Here is a 19,304-nt window from a genome sequence, read left to right on the forward strand (position 1 = left end):
TATAGCCATATGTCTTTAGGCTAGTCAGTGTAGGGATTCAGTGAACCAGCTGGCTGAATTAAGGGTGAGATTTAACCATCTCTGGCATTAGCCAGAGCTAGAAAGGTAATGCAAACCAGGCTAGTCAAACACTTGCTCAGTGAACTGGGATGGAAAATGTATTGGGACTTGTAACAGCTGTTTTAGTTAGGCGTGTGAGGCAAAAGTGGTAGCAAGGAGTTGCTTAGCTAGCATGGATTTTCTTGGTAAGGATACCTGATCAGAGGCTAACTGTATAGCAGATTCACTAATAGGCAAAAAACCTTGCGGTTTAAGAACGTACCTATAGCCCACAAATATTTCTATCAAACTTTAAAAAGTAGGGAAATTGGGCAGCTATAGTGAATGCACCAGGGGAGCAGGAGACCTGACCTCTCTGATATATTGTACTGCCCTACAAATTTGTCACAATGCAAACACAATTTGGGTTGGTCTTTCACAGTCCAATCCACTTGCTGTGTAGCTTGGAAGAATTTGGTAATGTGCCTCTGAGCATATGGTGAGTGGTGGCAACACCTGCCATCTCCAAAGATGGAGAATTATATTTGTGTATGTTTGTTGGTGTTCTTACTTTGCTTCTTTCCTGTGTTACTATTGTTTCTACAGAGAATCTAAACTAGAACATTTTATTTCCCTCATTCATCCTAGAAATCTGTGTCAAAATTATTTTTACTAATTTTAAAACCTTTTTAATGGTCAATGTCATATGATGGTAAAGACAGCCTTTTGTGTTTCAAATTGGAGGTAATGTTCTATTTCTATTTTGGGTGCATTAACAGTTGAATCTGAAACTGCAGTTTGATGTAAAATCAGACTGACTACAGTATGTTGCTCCTTCAGCAATGACTCTAGCTGTTGGAAAAAAGAGGATGCATGTTTTCAGCCTACTATGTTTAAACCACTTTATTTAAGGCAAGGTGGGCATGGTCAATTAAAAACATAGAGCACATCTAGAATTTTGCTAGAATATATTTCACCTCCCACTGTTTTATCTTGTGCAAATTGAGACACTCCTGAGAACCACTGGAGACTATTCTGCAGAAGTGCCATTATTCCACAATTATAGTGTAAATTTTGCAAAGTGTTGCTGTACTTCACATATTCACAGAAATAGAAACAAAAGAAAATGATTTCCTATAGGAAACTTCACTAAAATTGCAAAGTAAATCACACATATTTATAGTGACCTTTGAAGTATATCAACTGTCTTAATAATGTTGCTTCCTCCCTGCACAAGATCAGCACAGCACCTCTTTTTTCTATTATTTGGGCTGATTGCTGTCGGAAGGCAGAGCTGGGGTCCCAATCCCGGGAAGCTGGATCCCGGAGAGTTGGGAGAAGAGTATTCAGATGGATGGCAGAGGGGAGGGGGAGGAACTTCCCCCCTTTGGAGCGAAGACGAAACAGAGGAACTGCCAGTGATAAGGTCGCTTAGCAATGGGGAGCCTGAGCCCTCCCTGGACATTCTCATGCCTCCCCCTCTTTCAGGCTCAGAGCAAGAGGGGGAAGAGGGAGGGCTGCTCACAGCCGAAAAGCGGGGAGGCAGTTTACCATCAGCCCCTCCCCTATCCCCCATCCTGGAATCGGAAATTTCAGAAGAGGAGGGGGTGATGCTTCCCCCCTCACCGCGCACACGCAGACAGCTGAAAAGACAGGAGAGAAGGGGGGGAAGGCGGGCAGTACCTGAGGGGCAGTTAAGGAGGAGTGAAAGATTGCACACCCGTTTGGCCCCTTCTTAAAGAACAGGCGGGAAGAAGTCCCTTGCTCTGTCAACTGTCTCCCAATGCCGCAGGACCTGTATCCCTGTATTGATTCATGAGAAAACGCAGTCTTTGTTTGGACATTACCCTAATAAAACACGAATTAACTACAATCGTTGGTCTGGTTCCTGAGTCACATCCTGGGCCTGACAGCTTGACAGAGCCACCTAAATCACCCTCAACGCTCTCTTCACTTGACTGGGACAAGATGTCAAAGGGAGCAGCAGGGGGGACGAACCCCACTTCTGAGACGGAAGAAGTGGAACTCCTGAGGACTAAGGTAGCTGATTTGCAGACGGATGTTCAAGCCCTGCTAGCAGCAGTCAAGGCGCTGAAGACGGATAATCAAACCTTGAAGGCCACGATAGACCAGATGCGAACAGCCCCTCCAGCTGCCGTAGTAAAGGTTCCCATTGGATTCCCCCAAAATACGTGGGACAAAGTGATCAGTTGGCAACCTTCGTGGCTCAATGTGAGTTATATCTGGATGTCAGGCACACGGAATTTCCAGACGATGGGGCTAAAGTAGCTTTCGTGATTAGCCTCCTGGAGGGAGAAGCTGCAAAATGGGTGACTCCGTATCTCGTGAGAAAGGATACTGTCTTAGGAAGGTACAGAGGATTTATACAGGAGATGACTGAGATGTTTCAAGACCCGCAAAGGGCTGAAACAGTAGCGCGGCAACTAGGCGCTCTGAAGCAAGCTAAAGGGACTGTTTCCGAGTACACTAACGCTTTTAAAATTCTGTCCCAGGAAACTGGTTACAATGACGCCGCCCTGATGTTTATGTACCGGAGTGGATTAAATGCTGAAATCCTGGATGAGTTGGCCAGGACCTCCCCCCCCCCCGCTGACCTACCAGGGCTCATCCGGCTATGCCTATAGATAGATCACCGGATGGAAGGAAGGCGCCTGGAAAGGAAGCAGGAGGTCCCGAGATACTCAGCCTCGGCATCCCGCAACAAGACCCTTCCCACTACAGGGATGGCAGGTAATGCAACTGAGGGACAGGGAGGGGCTAGGCCAAGACTGTCGGAAGAAGAAAAGGAAAGACGACGCCGGGAACGTTTATGCTTTTATTGTTCAAAGCCGGGCCATGTGGCCAGAGACTGTGGACTGAAAGGGGGGAAAGCCGAGCCGTCGGGAAACTAGAACACCCAGTCCACGTGCAGGCCGGTGGACTGGGGGCAGCATTGTATAAAGGCCCCCCAACGATCCAACCTCCCTCAAAGGGGGTGTTGGTCTTGCCTATTCGGATTACAACTTCCAGAGGAGTGGTGTTTAATTCCACTGCCTTAATTGACAGTGGAGCCTCCACAAATTTTATTGATGCAAAGTTAGTCAAGCGTCATGGAATTTCCCGGTGGAAACTGGATGCTCCCCTAGCTGTGGAGACTATCGATGGGAGACCCCTGAAGTCAGGAGGGGTGACACAAGCCACAGAGGAAGTGAAACTTCAAATCCCTGGGCACGAAGAGTTCATTTCGCTATACGTGTCAGATCTCTCAAACTTTGAGGTGATTCTGGGAATGCCCTGGCTAGCAAAGCATGAACCCAAAATAAGTTGGAAGGAGGCGGTGGTGTGGTTCACCTCACAGTATTGCCAGGAGAACTGTCAACCTGAAGGAATCAAGAACACCTTAGCGGGGGCAGTGCAAGAGATCGAGGAAGTGACCCTGCCGCCAAAGTATGAAGAATTCAAAGATGTGTTTGATGAAAAAGAGGCAGAGACTTTACCCCCCCCACCGCCCTTACGACTGTGCGATTGACCTAGTGCCAGGAGCCAGCATCCCATCAGGGAGAATCTACTCTCTCACAGAGAATGAGAGGGAGGCCCTGAAGGAATTCCTGGATAAAAACCTGAGGCGAGGATTCATACGCCCCTCACAATCCCCTGCTGGAGCGCCACTATTGTTTGTAAAAAAGAAGGGGGGGGGAACTCAGACCCCGTAACGACTATCGCGCATTGAACCAGATCACCATCCCCAACAGCTACCCGCTGCCCCTGATCTCAGAGTTGCTGGACCGACTGCGCTCTGCAAAAATCTTCACGAAGTTGGATTTGAGAGGAGCGTACAATCTGATCAGAATGAAGGAGGGAGATGAATGGAAAACAGGATTCTTGACCGCTTACGGACAGTATGAATACCTGGTCATGCCGTTCGGGCTTTGTGGAAGTTCAGAAATTTTTCAAAAATTCATGAACGACGTGTTTAGAGACTTGTTGGACACGTATGTAATCTGTTACTTAGATGATATCCTGGTGTTCTCAAAGAACCAGGAAGACCACGACCAGCATGTGAAGACGGTGTTGAAGAGACTGAGAGAAAATCACCTGTATGCTAAATTAGAGAAATGTGGATTTGACCTCAAGTCTCTAGACTTCCTTGGATATCGAATCTCAGCGGAAGGCGTGGAGATGGACCCAGGGAAAGTAAGCTGCATATTGGACTGGGGCCAACCTGTCACCAAAAAGGATGTACAACGGTTTTTGGGGTTTGCCAATTATTACAGAAAGTTCATTCCAGGGTTTTCCAAATTAACAGCTCCTCTGACTGACTGTTTAAGGGGGAAGAAGAAGTTTCAATGGACAGAGAACGCCACCGAGGCCTTTGAGGAGCTGAAGAGAAGGTTTGCTACTGAGCCCATTCTGCGCTTTGCTGAGCCGAACCGCCCTTTCGTAGTGGAAGCAGATGCTTCAGATTTTGCCATCGGGGGGGGGTCCTGCTACAATTAGACCAAGAAGGGAAGGAGCTGCACCCCTGTGCGTACTTCTCTCAGAAGTTAAAGCCTGCAGAGAAGAGCTACACAGTTTGGGAGAAGGAGCTGCTGGCCATCAAGGACTCTTTTGAAAACTGGAGACAATACCTAGAGGGGGCCTCTCATCGAATTGAAGTGCGCTCCGACCACAAGAATCTTGAAAGCCTCCAAACAGCCAGAAAGCTAAACCAGAGACAGATAAGATGGTCCCAGTTCTTCACTAGGTTTAACTTCCAGATTACTTACCATGCCCAAGCCAAAAACCAGAGAGCGGATGCCTTATCCAGACAGCCACAATACAAAGAAAGTGAATCCGAGGACCAGCCTCAGTACGTAATCCCGCCAGAGAAATTAACGTTGGGAGTATGCCAGCCTTCATGGGAAGAGGAACTCAAAAAGGCGCAACAAGAAGATGCAGACATGCTAAAATATCAGCAGGAGACGGGACAAGGTCAAGACTCAGAAGTAACCTTTCACTGGAGAAATGGACTGTTATGGTTCAAAACCGCCAGATATGTGCCAGAAGGGGAATTAAGGCTCAGAATCCTACGCCAGTGTCATGATTCCATCACAGCGGGACACTTTGGGATTTACAAGACCATTCAGAACGTGGCCAAGGACTTCTGGTGGCCTAAAATGCGTTGGGATATTGAGAGTTATGTAAAGTCCTGCTCTGTCTGTCTGCGGACAAAAGCTCAAACAGGGACACCAGCAGGACTGTTACAACCGTTGCCTGTCCCACACAAACCCTGGAAGGACCTCTCCATGGATTTTATAACTGATCTACCCAAGTCCCAAGGAATGACAGCCATCTTAGTAGTGGTGGATCTACTTACCAAAATGGCACACTTTCTTCCTTGTGCAGGGGCCTTAGAGGCTAAAGAAACGGCCAAGTTATTCATCAAAGAAGTCTACCGGCTGCATGGATTGCCAAACAGCGTAGTCTCAGACCGAGGAACTCAGTTCACAGCCAAATTTTGGAGAGCAATGTGGAAACAGTTGCAGACGGAATTAAAACTCTCCTCCGCCCATCACCCCCAGACAGATGGGCAGACGGAACGCTTGAATGCCGTTTTGGAAAGATATTTACGAAGTTATGTGTCCTATCAACAGACTGACTGGGTAGCATATTTGCATTTTGCAGAGTTCGCCTACAACAATTCTCTGCACTCCAGCACTCAACAAACCCCGTTCTTCGCTAATTATAGATTCCATCCTAAAGTCTTTCCAAGCAGCTCAGAAGGAATGCTGGTACCGGCAGCTGAGAACTTCCTTAAGGAATTGCAAGCGGCGCAACAGACACTGAAACAGCAGTTAAACGAAGCCAAAACGGAGTACAAGCGAGTTGCTGACCTGCACAGGAAGGAGCCCCCCCCTTCAACCGGGAGACCAGGTATGGCTGTCCACCCACTTCCTCCAGATGCCGGGCAAATGTAGAAAATTACAAGACAAGAGGGTGGGTCCTTTCGAAATAGAAACTCAAATTAATCCTGTGGCGTACCGACTGAAGCTGCCTGACACGTTTAAAATACATCCTGTGTTCCATCGATCCCTCTTAACGAAAGCCGCCCCTCCCAGTGAGTTACGGCCGGAGGAACCTCCCGGAGCTCCACTCCTGGTAAATGAGCAGCTTGAGTTTGAAGTTGAGGAGATCTTAGATTCCAGGATCAGACGCCACAAGCTGCAGTACTTGATTCACTGGAAAGGCTATGGGGTGGCTGACAGATCATGGGAAGATGCAGCTGATGTGCATGCTCCAGAACTGGTAAAACTTTTCCATCAACGTTTTCCCCACAGTCCCAAGCCAGACAAGGGGAGGGGGGCACAGCCTGGGAGGGGGGATGGTGTCGGAAGGCAGAGCTGGGGTCCCAATCCCGGAGAGCTGGATTCCGGAGATTTGGGAGAAGAGTATTCGGATGGATGGCAGAGGGAAGGGGGAGGAACTTGCCCCCTTTGGAGTGAAGACGAAACAGAGGAACTGCCAGTGATAAGGTCGCTTAGCAACGGGGAGCCTGAGCCCTCCCTGGACATTCTCACGCCTCCCCCTCTTTCAGGCTCAGAACAAGAGGGGGAAGAGGGAGGGCTGCTCACAGCCGAAAAGCGGGGAGGCAGTTTACCATCAGCCCCTCCCCTATCCCCCATCCTGGAATCGGAAACTTCAGAAGAGGAGGGGGTGATGCTTCCCCCCTCACCGCGCACACGCAGACAGCTGAAAAGACAGGAGAGAAGGTGGGGAAGGCGGGCAGTACCTGAGGGGCAGTTAAGGAGGAGCGAAAGATTGCGCGCCCGTTTGGCCCCTTCTTAAAGAACAGGCGAGAAGAAGTCCCTTGCTCTGTCAACTTTCTCCCAATGCTGCAGGACCTGTATCCCTGTATTGATTCATGAGAAAACGCAGTCTTTGTTTGGACATTACCCTAATAAAACACGAATTAACTACAATCGTTGGTCTGGTTCCTGAGTCACATCCTGGGCCTGACAATTGCAGGTATTGCCACCACTCACCATATACTCTGAGGCACATGCTACCAAATTCTTCCACGCTACACAGGAAGTGGATTGGACTGTGAAAGACCAACCCAAATGGTGTTTGCATTTTGACAAATTTGTACGGCAGTACATTATCTCAGAGAGGTCAAGTCTCCTGCTGCCCTGGTGCATTCACTATAGCTGCCCCATTTCCCTGCTTTTTAAAGCCCAAAGAAATATCTGTGGGCTATAGGTACGTCCTTAAACCACAAGGTTTTTTGCCTATTCATGAATTTCTCTGCTTTTTAATCCGGGAGGTAAGAAATGGGATCCTGTCCAAGTTTGCTGAGAATGGATTGATCATTTGCATGCTTATTGAGTTCAGTGGGATTTACTCCCCTGCAATCATGCTTAGGATAGGTGAAACTGACCACGGGATGAAGAGGGGAGGAGAAGAAAGAGGAGGAAAGGCAGAGGGGATGACTGGGATGGGAGCAGGCAGAAGGGGGAGGGGAGAAGGATAGGTTTCATCATTTGCATGTTTGAGTTCAGTGCGATTTACCCCGTGCAATCATGTTTAGGATAGGTAAAACTGATCGGGGGGGGAGGAAGGGAGGGCTGGAGTGGGCAGGGGAGGAGGAAGAGAGAGGAGGGGGGGAAGCAGGTCTGATCGTTTGCATGCTTATTGAGTTCAATGGGATTTACTCCTATGCAATCATGGTTAGACTAGGAAAAACTGACCATGGGGGAGCGGGAGGGGGAAAGGGAAGGAACATATAGGAGGGGGGCAAAGGAAAGGGGAGGGGAGGGCAGGTTTGATCATTTGCATGCTTATAGAGTTCAATGGTATTTACCTCCATGCAATCATGCTTAAGATAGGTAAAACTGATCATGGGGAGGAGGAAGAGGAGGGGGGAGGGGAAGGAGGGGATTAGAAGGGGATGGGGATGGGGAGAGAGGGGCAAAGGAAGGGGGAGGCAAGGGGCAAGAGGCAAGAGGGAGGGAATAGAAGGGAGGAAAAGGGAGGGTGGGTTTGATCATTTGTATACTTTTTGAGTTCAATGGGATTTATTTCTGTGCAATCACTTTTGGAAATGGACTGCCTTCAAGTCAACTGGACTTATGGCGACCCTATGAATAGGGTTTTCATGGTAAATGGTATTCAGAGATGGTTTTACCATTGCCTTTCTCTGAGGCTGAGAGACAGTGACTGGCCCAAGGTCACCCAGTGAGCTTCATGGCTGTGTGGGGATTTGAACCCTGGTCTCCCAGGTCGTAGTCCAACACTGACCTGGGGGAGGGGGAGGGGGAGGGGAGGAGATTGGGTGGGTGGGCACTGGGCAGAAGGGAAGCCCCTTTCCTTTCCAAAAGGAAAACATTGTGAACAGTATCATTGCTTTTCAGCATTTCCCCCATCTTTTTATTCTAAAGCAGGCACATGTAGCCTCCCAGCCAAATTTAAACCAAAGCTATCCCTGGCAACATCCACACCAGGCCTTTATTTCACTTAGGACAGTCCTGGCTTCTCTCAAAGAATCCTGGGAAGTGTAGTTAGTGAAGGGTGCTGAGAGTTGCTAGGAGACAACCTGTTCCCTTCACAGACCTTCAATCAGAGTGGCTGACTGTTAAACCAGTCTGTCCACTCGAGCTCTGTCAGTGGAACGGGAGTCTCCTCTCAGCACCCTTCACAAACTACACTTCCCAGGATTCTTTGGGGGAAGCCATGACTGTCTCATGTGAAATCAAAGTCTGTTGTGGGTGTGGCCCCCTGATTAGGCAAGCTCAGCAGCTGTGAGTCTGGCTTTTAGAACACTTGACAGTTGGTTCTTACTGAGCATGCCCGACATCGTTCAGTTCAATGCAAACTTTATTAAATTAATTAAAAATCAGCCAGGTTTTTTTTTTTTTTTACTTTTAAACTACAGAAGATGAAGGTCAGAGTATGGGGCAAGATCATTAACAGGATTACAGGTACTCTGAACATGGCTGATTTTTAATGAATTTCAACAGATTATGAGAACTCTGACAGAAAAAAGTCCAAAAGGGCTCTGGGTTTCCCCCCACTCTTTTTAGACTTTAAACTCTGTATTCTCTGACTGTTTTGTGTATTGCCATGAAAATTGAGAGTGTTGTTAAGCAAGCGTTTCTGAGTTCAGGATTATAAGTTTTGTAAGGTTTTGTTTTGAAATGACCTTATGGGAAGCATCACAATGGCACGGGGGGTATTTTCAATTTAACATTGCGGAATGTGAAAAATCCACGCTGGCTATAGTATACGGCCACTCTAGTGGCTGTATAATATTGCTAAGCAGTTAAACTTGTGATATGATGGGAGAGTAACAAATGAGTTAAGCTAAAGTTATAAAATACATAGAAGGTTCCTCATTTTTAATATGGACAAATCAACTTGTTTATTTATCCACATGGGTTTGCAGTTTAGTTTTAATTTTGCTTTTTCTACAGTGTGTGATTCTCTGTCACGGAGCTCGGATAGGATTTTTCCAGGGAGACATCAGGCTACTTATGGATGACTTAAAAACTTTGCAGCCTACAGTGTTCCCAGTTGTGCCAAGACTGCTGAACAGAATGTTTGACAGAGTAAGTCCATGGGATACTGGATTCAGTCCATATTTTCCTCTCTTTCCTTGCAAGTTCAGAACAGCACACTTTGCACCTTGGTGGATTTGCCTTTAGCTAGCAGCACGTACATAGCAAATAATGATGGCTCAAGCATTTGCTCAGTGAACATCAGTAAGCCAGTATAGGATCCATGCATCTTCTTCTGCAAACATAACAAAGTTGTCCTCTCTCTTCTCAGATCTTTGGCCAAGCAAACACTACACTGAAGCGGTGGATATTGGATTTTGCTTCAAAGAGGAAAGAAGCAGAACTTAGAAGTGGCATAATTAGAAATAACAGCCTGTGGGATAAAGTGATCTTCCGTAAAATACAGGTAACTAAACTCCTGCATTTTTTTTTCACTGCTCCATCCCTGGTTCAGGAGGTTCAGTCTCCGACTGAAAACAGTGCCCCTTCTGGAAGGGACAGAAGCAATTTGGTTCCAAGTATGCACTGTACTATTTTTAAAAACTCCCTCTGAACATGTAGTTAGAGAACAAGAAGCTATTCTATATCATTGATCAATCTAGCTCAGTATTTATTTATTTATTTATTTACACTGACCAGCAGCAGCTTTCCAGGGTTTCAGATAGGGGTCTTTTCTATCCTACCTGGAAGTGCTGGGGATTGAGTGCAGGACACAGCCCATCTCATAGAATAGTAGAGTTGGAAGGGGCCTATAAGGCCATCAAGTCCAACCCCCTGCTCAATGCAGGAATCCAAATCAAAGCATTCCCGACAGATGGCTGTCCAGCTGCCTCTTGAATGCCTCCAGTGTCTGAGAGCCCACTACCTCTCTAGGGAATTGGTTCCATTGTCGTATGGCTGTAACAGTTAGGAAGTTTTTCCTGATGTCCAGTCGAAATCTGGCTTCCTGCAACTTGAGCCCATTATTCCGTGTCCTGCACTCTGTGACGATCTAGAAGAGATCCTGGCCCTCCTCTGTGTGACAACCTTTTATGTCCTTGAAGAGTGCTATCTTCCCTCAGTCTTCTCTTCTCCAGGTGAAACATGCCCAGTTCTTTCAGTCTCTCCTCATAGGGCTTTGTTTCCAGTCCCCTGATCATCCTTGTTGCCCTCCTCTGAACCTCTTCCAGTTTGTCTGCATCCTTCTTGAAGTGCAGAGACCAGAACTGGATGCAGTATTCAAGATGAGGCCTAACCAGTGCTGAATAGAGGGAAACTAATACTTCACGCAATTTGGAAACTATACTTCTGTTAATGCAGCCTAATGCATTTGCCTTTTTTGCAGCCACATCGGACTGTTGGCTCATATTCAGCTTGTGATCAACGACAATTCCAAGGTCCTTCTCACATGTATTGCTGAGCCAAGTATCCCCCATCTTACAACTGTGCATTTGGTTTCTTTTTCCTAAGTGTAGAACTTTGCATTTATCCCTGTTGAATTTCATTCTGTTATTTTCATCCCAGTGCTCCAGCCTATTAAGGTCCCTTTGAATTTTGTTTCTGTCTTCCAGTGTATTAGCTGTGCCCCCCAATTTTGTATCATCTGCAAATTTGATAAGCATGCTCTGTATCTCCTCATCCAAGTAGTTAATAAAAATGTTGAAGAGCACTGGGCCCAGGACTGAGCCCTGTGGTACCCCACTCGTTACTTCCGCCCAGTTTGAGAAGGAACCATTGATAAGCACTCCTTGAGTATGATTTTGGAGCCAACTGTGGATCCACCTGATAGTTGTTCCATCCAGCCCACATTTAGGTAGCTTGCTAATCAGAATATCATGGGGCACTTTATCAAAAGCTTTGCTGAAGTTGAGATATATTACGTCCACAGCATTCCCACAGTCTACAAGGGAGTTTACCCAATCAAAAAATGAGATAAGATTAGTTTGGCAGGATTTGTTCTTCATAAATCCATGTTGGCTCCATTAATCACTGCATTGTTTTCAAGGTGCTTTTCCAAATAACTATAACAGTGGTGGAGAACCTCCGGCCTGCAGGCCTAATTAGGGAGCCCCTTGAAATCTGCTTGCAGGTAGGTGTAGTATGGATTCAAACTGCATCTGCTTTCAAGTGGATTTCAAAGGGGCTTCTTCTCAGTGCCCATCATCTGATTGGTGCTGCAAGTGTGCTCCTTTGAAGAAGTGGTCAGCACCAATCAGCTGATTGACTCTGGCAGTGCATCTTCAAAAGAGCTCACTCTCTGAGCTAATTTGATTGGTAAGCAAACTGTTTTGAAGTAATCATCTTATGTCATAATGACCCATCGGGGTTGAAAGGTAACAGATTCAGTTTTCTAACTCTGAATTTATGAATTCAAGTCTCATCACAGACTGTAGTTACTCTGAACTTTTATCCGGTTGGGCATGTTTGGATGCTCCCTTCACAGGAAAAAAAAACTTGCATATATGGTGAAGTGGTTAGAGTGTTGGACCATGACTTGGGAGACCAGTCATGAAGCTCACTGGGTGACCTTGGGCCAGTCACTGCCTCTCAGCCTCAGAGGAAGGCAATAGTAAACCACCTCTGAATACCGCTTACCATGAAAACCCTATTCATAGGGTCTCCATAAGTCGGAATTGACTTGAAGACAGTCCATTTCATTTCATAGAAACCTCGAATCAAGAAGACTAGGTAGAACCTTTTTCCTTGTTTGCTAGCTTTCTAAATGCCAAGAGGTCTGGATGTGGGAGAAGCTTTCAGACATTGAACCCATTCCCATCTGCAGACTGAAGTAGTAGTTCAACTGCAATATCCCTCAATGAGCAACTGAAACATCACATGGTGATCATGACTATTGGTGGGCATGGACCTTTTTCATAGCATGCAATCAGTGCCCATTGATAGGGAAAAAAAGTTGTGTGTCACAAAATCACATGAATGAGCAGACTGTGCAGTGCTTTATTGCTTTTGTCTGGAAACACATCAATAATTCTTATGCATATATATTCCTCCAAAGTTTTGTAAAACAAGGTAATCAGGTGTCAAGTATGCAGCTCTGAGGCTTTTCATTAAATTTAGTTGGTAATTTTCAGCTTTATAAGGATCTTGATATTTAGAAAGCAGTCAACACTTCACAAAATTCTAAACTCCCATTCTGACAAGTAGGGACTCACTTCACATGATGACAGCAACATCCACTTTCAAGTAGATGGATTCCAATAGCTAATCCCCATCCAGAGTTGTCTTCTTTTCCTGGCATAGAACTGTTAAATGGGGCCCACTGATGCATTTATTTCTTCTGATGTACAAACTTGGCTTTAGACTGGCCATTGATCTTTATTGCTGTATCTTGGGGCAGTTCTAAGTGATGTAAGTTACATAGTGGCTAGCAGTACAGTGATGGTGTTCTGGTGAATACTGTTCCAAGGAATAATCCATTTATTCATGTAACTCAACATGATTTCTATGCACATGTAGATAAAACAGTCAGCAGAACTTGAGTCATATTTGGAAATATATCTGTGTGCCACTCACTGTAGCTTTTTCCTTGATGCTGCTGTTGGAATGACAATAATTGTGGACACTTTTTTCCTTTTTCAGGCAAGTCTGGGAGGGAAAGTCAGGCTAATGATTACAGGAGCAGCACCTGTTTCTGCAAATGTTCTGACTTTCCTAAGAGCAGCTCTTGGTTGTCAGGTGAGTTTGGACTGTGACTAAATTGTAAGTCTGGTATAGCTTGTTTCGTAACGTTTCCTTGAAGTATTTTTATGTCAAGAGTATATAAATGCCATTCTTTGCTCATAGCCTGAGGGTATAACCATAAAGGGTAGAATTTACAAAGCATTCCATGCAAAACTTCAGTGGGAAAGGGAGGCAGGCAGTTTGCATGTTGACTTTGTACATTTTGAGAAGCCATGTAATTTGGATTTTGAGGACCTTGTACTTTTTGCTCTTCCATGTAGCATGTGAAGTAGCTCTTGGATACTTGGAATAAGTGACATTTTCAATGTCTAACTCCTCTCCAAAGATGAATATTTTAATAGAGAAGTAACTGGAAAATTTGGTAGGTTACAGGTGAATCTGCCTTACCAATTGATGTGCCACAACTTATGGATGAATTTGGGGGTGGGATCACTTCTAGTAGCATGCATTTTGATATCATGCTTTGCAAGAGAGCTAGGTTTTGATAATACAATAGGGCCCCGCTTTATGGCGTTCCGCTTTAAGGCGTTCCGCTGATGCGGCTTTCATTTTCAATTTTAAAGGTATTTTTTTGCTCTTTTGTGACGTTTTGTGCCATTTTTGCATCATTTTCGCGTGATGCGGCCCATTATAGTGAATGGGGTTCCGCTTTACGGTGATTTCCGCTTTACGGCGGGGGTCCGGAACGGAACCCACCGTATAAGTGAGGCCCACCTGTAGCACAGTAGTGTAGTGGCAAATTCAGAACTTCAGGGTCCCTTCATGTTAATCACAGACATGCCCCTCCTTTTTTGCTGCTCAGTAGGGAATGAGATCCTTGTTAATGCCTTCTCCCACAATACACATTCCTAGGAGCTAATAAATATGAAAGGAGAGAGTGTTAGTTGCTGAGAAGAGTCTTCTCAGTGGCTGATTCGCCTTGTTTCACTCAGATTGGCTCCAATCTGCAGGAAAGGTCAAGAAAAAATGTTAGAATATTCTTCTCAGTGGCTAACACACTCTGCTTTATGCTGATTGGCTCACAGGATGCTGGAGACATTGGGACCCTGCTCCCAAAAAAGTAAAGTGTCTAAGACCCCCAGAGACCCTGGACGACTACACCCGAGTAGGCATCCGTATAAAGTGGACAGTAGTCCACAGAAGCATATATGATTTGTTAGCCTTTAAAGTGACACAAGACCACTTGCAGATCTTGCTGCAACAGCTATGCATCTGAAATCTATATGCCTGTTAGTGGAAATGTCTCCCTACTAATGCACACATGATAAAGTGAGACTTCTAGTAGTTCAATGTGTTTCACCTTAAATTCAGTGTTAGCCAAGGACTTAGATGCTAATGTTTATTATTAAAAATTCCAAGAATATATTTCAGAAGATACATTTCAGAATATATTCCAAATTGAAAGTAACTGGGATTTTGCTCAAATGTTCTGGAGAAGCTGTAAAGACGATTATGTATGTTGCCATTCTTACAGAAAACGTTGGGAGGAGGCAGAAATGGCTTGGCTACAGTGAACCCTATGTTTATTCGGGGATTTTGTAAAAGCTGAGCCTACAGTTGGCCTATGGTTTTGTTTTCTGTGTTATAGGATCAGGAGGTCTGGGGGGAAATGGCTAACTTGTGTATTCTGCTTAACAGTTTTATGAAGGCTATGGGCAGACAGAATGCACAGCTGGATGTTCCCTAACAATACCTGGAGACTGGACTGCTGGTAGGACTTCTGTAACAGTGACTTATTCTACCATAAAATTCTGTAAAAAAAAGATGGCAGGGCTGCTCAAGAACAAAGTGAGCCTTCTGGAGAAGTGTATGGATTGTGTCCAACAAGGTTGTGCCCAGTAATGTAGTGGCAAATTGAGAAGTGCAGGGTCCCTTTGTGAGTCATGCCATGCCTTCCACTGCCACCCCTTCTAAGGTTATACCACTGACACTTTTGGGGCCTGCATAATTGACTTGGAAAGCTACAGCAATAAAGAAAAAAAAACCATGATGTTGTATGGAAGCTTCACCCTCTCATCTCAGTCCTTTTGGACGGATCCCTTCCCATTTGATTCATCAGCACACATAGATTAACCAACCCCCTTGCACACTCCCTTACACCCAAAATTACCCATCAGCCTTCCACAAGATAACCGTCTCCCCCCCCCAAGAAAACAGTCACCAGCCACGTACTGTGGCCTGCAAGTACTTCATAACCTGCATCTTTGTAATTTCATATAGACAGCAAATAGGAGTTTTGTCAAGTCTCTGACAAATCACCCTGTATGGCTGATAGGCTTTTTTGGTCACAGACTTCCTAGGCAGCCTGCCTTTGTCAGAGGAGACCACTACAGGTAACTTTGATTTTTCTTTGTTGAAGACAACTCTTCCTCAGTATATTAAACAAAGAAAATAATCAAGTCTAGGAAGATAGATAGGAAGACAGGAAATTGCCTTCTACTGAGTCAGACCCTGGGCCCATCTTGCTCAGTTTTATCTACACTGACTGGCAGCAGCAATCCAGGGTTTCAGGCAAGAGTCTCTCCCAGCCCTACCTGGGATCCAACCTGGGATCTTCTGCATGGAAAGCAGATGCTCTGCCACTGAGCTACTGCCCTTCCCCACTTAAAGCCTATTTGCATCAAGGAATTTTTTAAAAAGCATATTGTGGTTTTAGAAGCTCATTTGTTGAAAGATCCTTGCATGCCTTCTCCGCCCTAAGGTTATGTACCTAGGATAATAAAATGGCCTTAACTCACATGAATTATTTAACTATCATTCTTTAATCTTGTCATACAATCCAACCAAAGAAAGACATTAACAACCTGTTTTATCAAGATAAATCTGCTATAGTATCATGCAACCCAATCAATTGCATGTTTACTTATAAGCAAGCCCCATTGCGATCAATGAAGCTTACTCCCAAGTAAACCAAATTAACTTTGATATGTTGGTGTTGCTGCCTTCCTAGCTGAGAAAATTGCTTCTTTGTTCGCTATTCCCACAGCAGCAGCATCCATTCCCCACAGGGAGTAGATTAGGGTTGCAATCCAATAAATGTCTACTGAGAAGTAAGCTCCATTGGGTTCAATGGAACTTACTTCCAGGTAAGTGTGTATTGGACTGCAGCCTGAGAGAGTGAGAGAGAAATTTGTCTGGGCAGAGTTTGACAGAGAAGGGCAGAAGTTGCTTTGAATAATCTGTTGCTCATATAACAAACCGAGGGATGAAGCACCCATTTTCCTTCTGCATTTGCAAATGATAATGCACAATACTTTCAGATGCATGGGGAGGGGGAATCAGAGAGAGGAGAAGGCAGGAAGATCTCACAAACTTCTAAAGCTTTTTTTAAGAGAGAGAGAGAAAGGGCACAATTCTTCATCCCCTTTGAATGCTTTGCAACTAATGTGCTCCTCGTCCTCTTCTGAAACCTGAACTGATCCGTCACCTCTGGGAGGGGGTAAACAACCCAAGAAGCAAGCACAACATCCAATTCCTTCCTAGGCTGGGTGATTTGAAGTCAAAATAGTCATTCTGGGGTTGCAGCTGCTTTCTACCCTCCCCCTGTGTAAACCCCTTCTCTCACCCTCTATCATCCTTGCCACGTTCTCCCATGTAAACTTGTCTCAAGTGCAGAGTCCCTTCATGCCACCTCCCTCACATACACACATACACTAACACTGCTCCGCTGCATATCTGCCACACACACACACTTGCTACTATGGAGGAGGAGGCAGGAGCTCCCCCCCTCCCCGGGCACATCCATACAGTGGAGGCCACAGCAATATCTTCCTCAGGAGTGCTAGCCCAGGGAGGAAGAAGAGCCACACTGTGGGGCAAGAGACAGGCTGTAGGCTGGGATGGGTGAATATCTGCGAAATTCCACCCTCCCACCCTGGAATTAAGCAGATTTTTCACTGATTTCTGCTGGCAGCCTGTCTCTTGTCCTGCGGTGTTTGGAGAAGCTTTGCAGAAGCCTCTGCTGTATGGTTTGGCTGGCCCCCTCCCCTCCTGCCTCCTCCTTTGCCCTGGTGTGTGTGTGTGTGTGTGAGTGGTGGCAGATTGGAGGGGGCCAGATGCAGAAAAAGTAATGGGACGAAGTCCTGACACATCCCCCCTCCAAAACACAACTGGTTGTGCCATTTGTGCAAGGACATCCACCTGTGCAACAGGACTACCTCTTCCTCTCCCTGTGCATTCCCTAAATCTGTTCTGTGGGTTGCCTAGCGCCAGAGATTTGGGGAGGGGGCATGTGGGGAGAATAGATGGTAGTGGTCCTTGCATTAATGGCATAGATTAGTTGGACACAACCCTGCATTTCTTAAATGTACTAGACTTGGGAAGCAACTGATAAGAAATGCCACATTTTAAACTTACTGGGATTGTTAAATCTTACAGCTTTGCATTATGCTAGCCTTGTGAACAAGTCAGCACAACTTAATTGCTCATGCATACTTACCACTAGTCAATTGTGGTACATCAATACCTTTTAAAAGAGAAGGGATGGGGGAAACCTTCCAATTTTCAAAAATTCAAAATCTTGCCACATGTAGCTAGGCACGTGAATGCCTAATATGCATGTTTGATGGGGGGAAAGTTTGTGTTTGAAACAGAAGTGATCTGAAACTTGATGCAGGCAGAATCTTCATCTGAAACCAGGATAGCCAAAACCTGAGGGAAAGGCTTGTGGCATCCTAAAGCCTTAGGCCTTATGTAGAGCTTGCGTAGGAAACAACACAGTTGCTCAGATACATGATAGACTGAAGATAATATGAATGTTGGTGTCTGTCTGTACATTGTAAGGTTAAAAGCTTGGGTATTTTTGGATTTGAAATGGGGGTTCTGGGCAGTGCTTAACTACAAAAAAGAAACTGTCTTCTGGAAATATTCAATATAGCAGGTGTTCTGGAAATAGAGGACCCTTGTTCTTCTCTGTGCAATCCCATGTATATGCTATGGACTTGTGTGGAGTTTTGTTGTACACTAATGCTGTAGTTGGGACGTGGCACTCACCCCCACAAAGGAAACTTCTTTGTCCTATTGTGTACTAGGCCCTGGGAGGGTAGGGGGCTTTTCAACGTGCAGCGTTTACACCACCCTAATGCCAGTTTGTTTCATATATCTGGTGGAGACCAGTTATGAAAGCCCATGATAGCAGAAGAAACAGTCCATCTCAACAGCACCACAGCATCCTGTCTAGGTATCTATGCTCCATGTAGCAGCTTGCATAGCCACACTTGAACTCACTCAGACTTAAATTGGTTATTTTGAGAATATCAGATGAACACCAGAGTAAAATACTGACCAATCCTAGATCCATCTATCGTAATACAAGCAAGTCTCAGATGCAAGTTCATACATGGAAAGCCCTTGTGTATTGCAAATCAGGTGTGTGGAGAAATATTGCAACCATGGCATTGTTGCATCAGTATCACTTAGAAAAAATGCAGCCTTGATAGCATTGTGGTTTCCCGTGTATCATCCAGTTCACTTTGGATGACCATAAACAGATTGTGTATGAACAGACCTTTGGACAAGAGAACAAATGAGAATACTTTGTTTTAAAAGAAAAAGCTTAAGAGAATACTTGGCACATTGTACCGCAGTGATCAGCTTTTGGTACTAGGAGCCTTAAAACAACTTTAAAGTGCTAAAGTCAAAGTAGTTTCCTGAACAGTCAAAACAGACTTGGAAGCAGTAAATGCCATAGGAATACAATAAAGAATGGAGTCTGAGTGATGCCATTTCTGCTTATGTTGCCCAAAATTATAAAGAGAGTGCTATTGCCGTGCTTAAAGCCATTATTTGTTCAACGAATAGGTCACGTTGGTGCCCCGATGCCTTGCAACATCATAAAGCTTGTTGATGTGGAAGAAATGAATTATTTTGCTGCCAAAGGAGAGGGTGAAGTAAGTAGCACTGCAAGGAATGGCCATATACCAGGAGTCTTTTGTCTCAAATTGTACCTAACTTTTTTTTAAAGTGAATATAATCTGCATCCTACAGAAATCGGCTCCAGAAAAATTCTCATTTAGTTTAATGACCTTGGATTGTGGTGGCGATGATGATGATTTG

General features: G+C 45.2%; 1 protein-coding gene across 12 annotated transcripts in view; it reads left to right on the top strand.

The window, feature by feature from the left end:
- ACSL1 (acyl-CoA synthetase long chain family member 1) overlaps positions 1 to 19,304 on the top strand; it is an 80,335-nt gene that overhangs the window by 52,310 nt on the left and 8,721 nt on the right. For all 12 annotated transcript variants that reach the window (XM_061584990.1, XM_061584989.1, XM_061584991.1 and 9 more), the window contains 5 exons: positions 9,489 to 9,623; positions 9,844 to 9,978; positions 13,149 to 13,244; positions 14,889 to 14,961; positions 19,050 to 19,138. In XM_061584990.1, coding sequence (XP_061440974.1) covers positions 9,489 to 9,623; positions 9,844 to 9,978; positions 13,149 to 13,244; positions 14,889 to 14,961; positions 19,050 to 19,138 — 528 coding nt within the window. The remainder of the gene's footprint in view (positions 1 to 9,488; positions 9,624 to 9,843; positions 9,979 to 13,148; positions 13,245 to 14,888; positions 14,962 to 19,049; positions 19,139 to 19,304) is intronic.

The sequence above is a fragment of the Rhineura floridana genome, chromosome 9 (assembly GCF_030035675.1).
Source record: "Rhineura floridana isolate rRhiFlo1 chromosome 9, rRhiFlo1.hap2, whole genome shotgun sequence".
Lineage (NCBI taxonomy): Eukaryota > Metazoa > Chordata > Lepidosauria > Squamata > Rhineuridae > Rhineura > Rhineura floridana.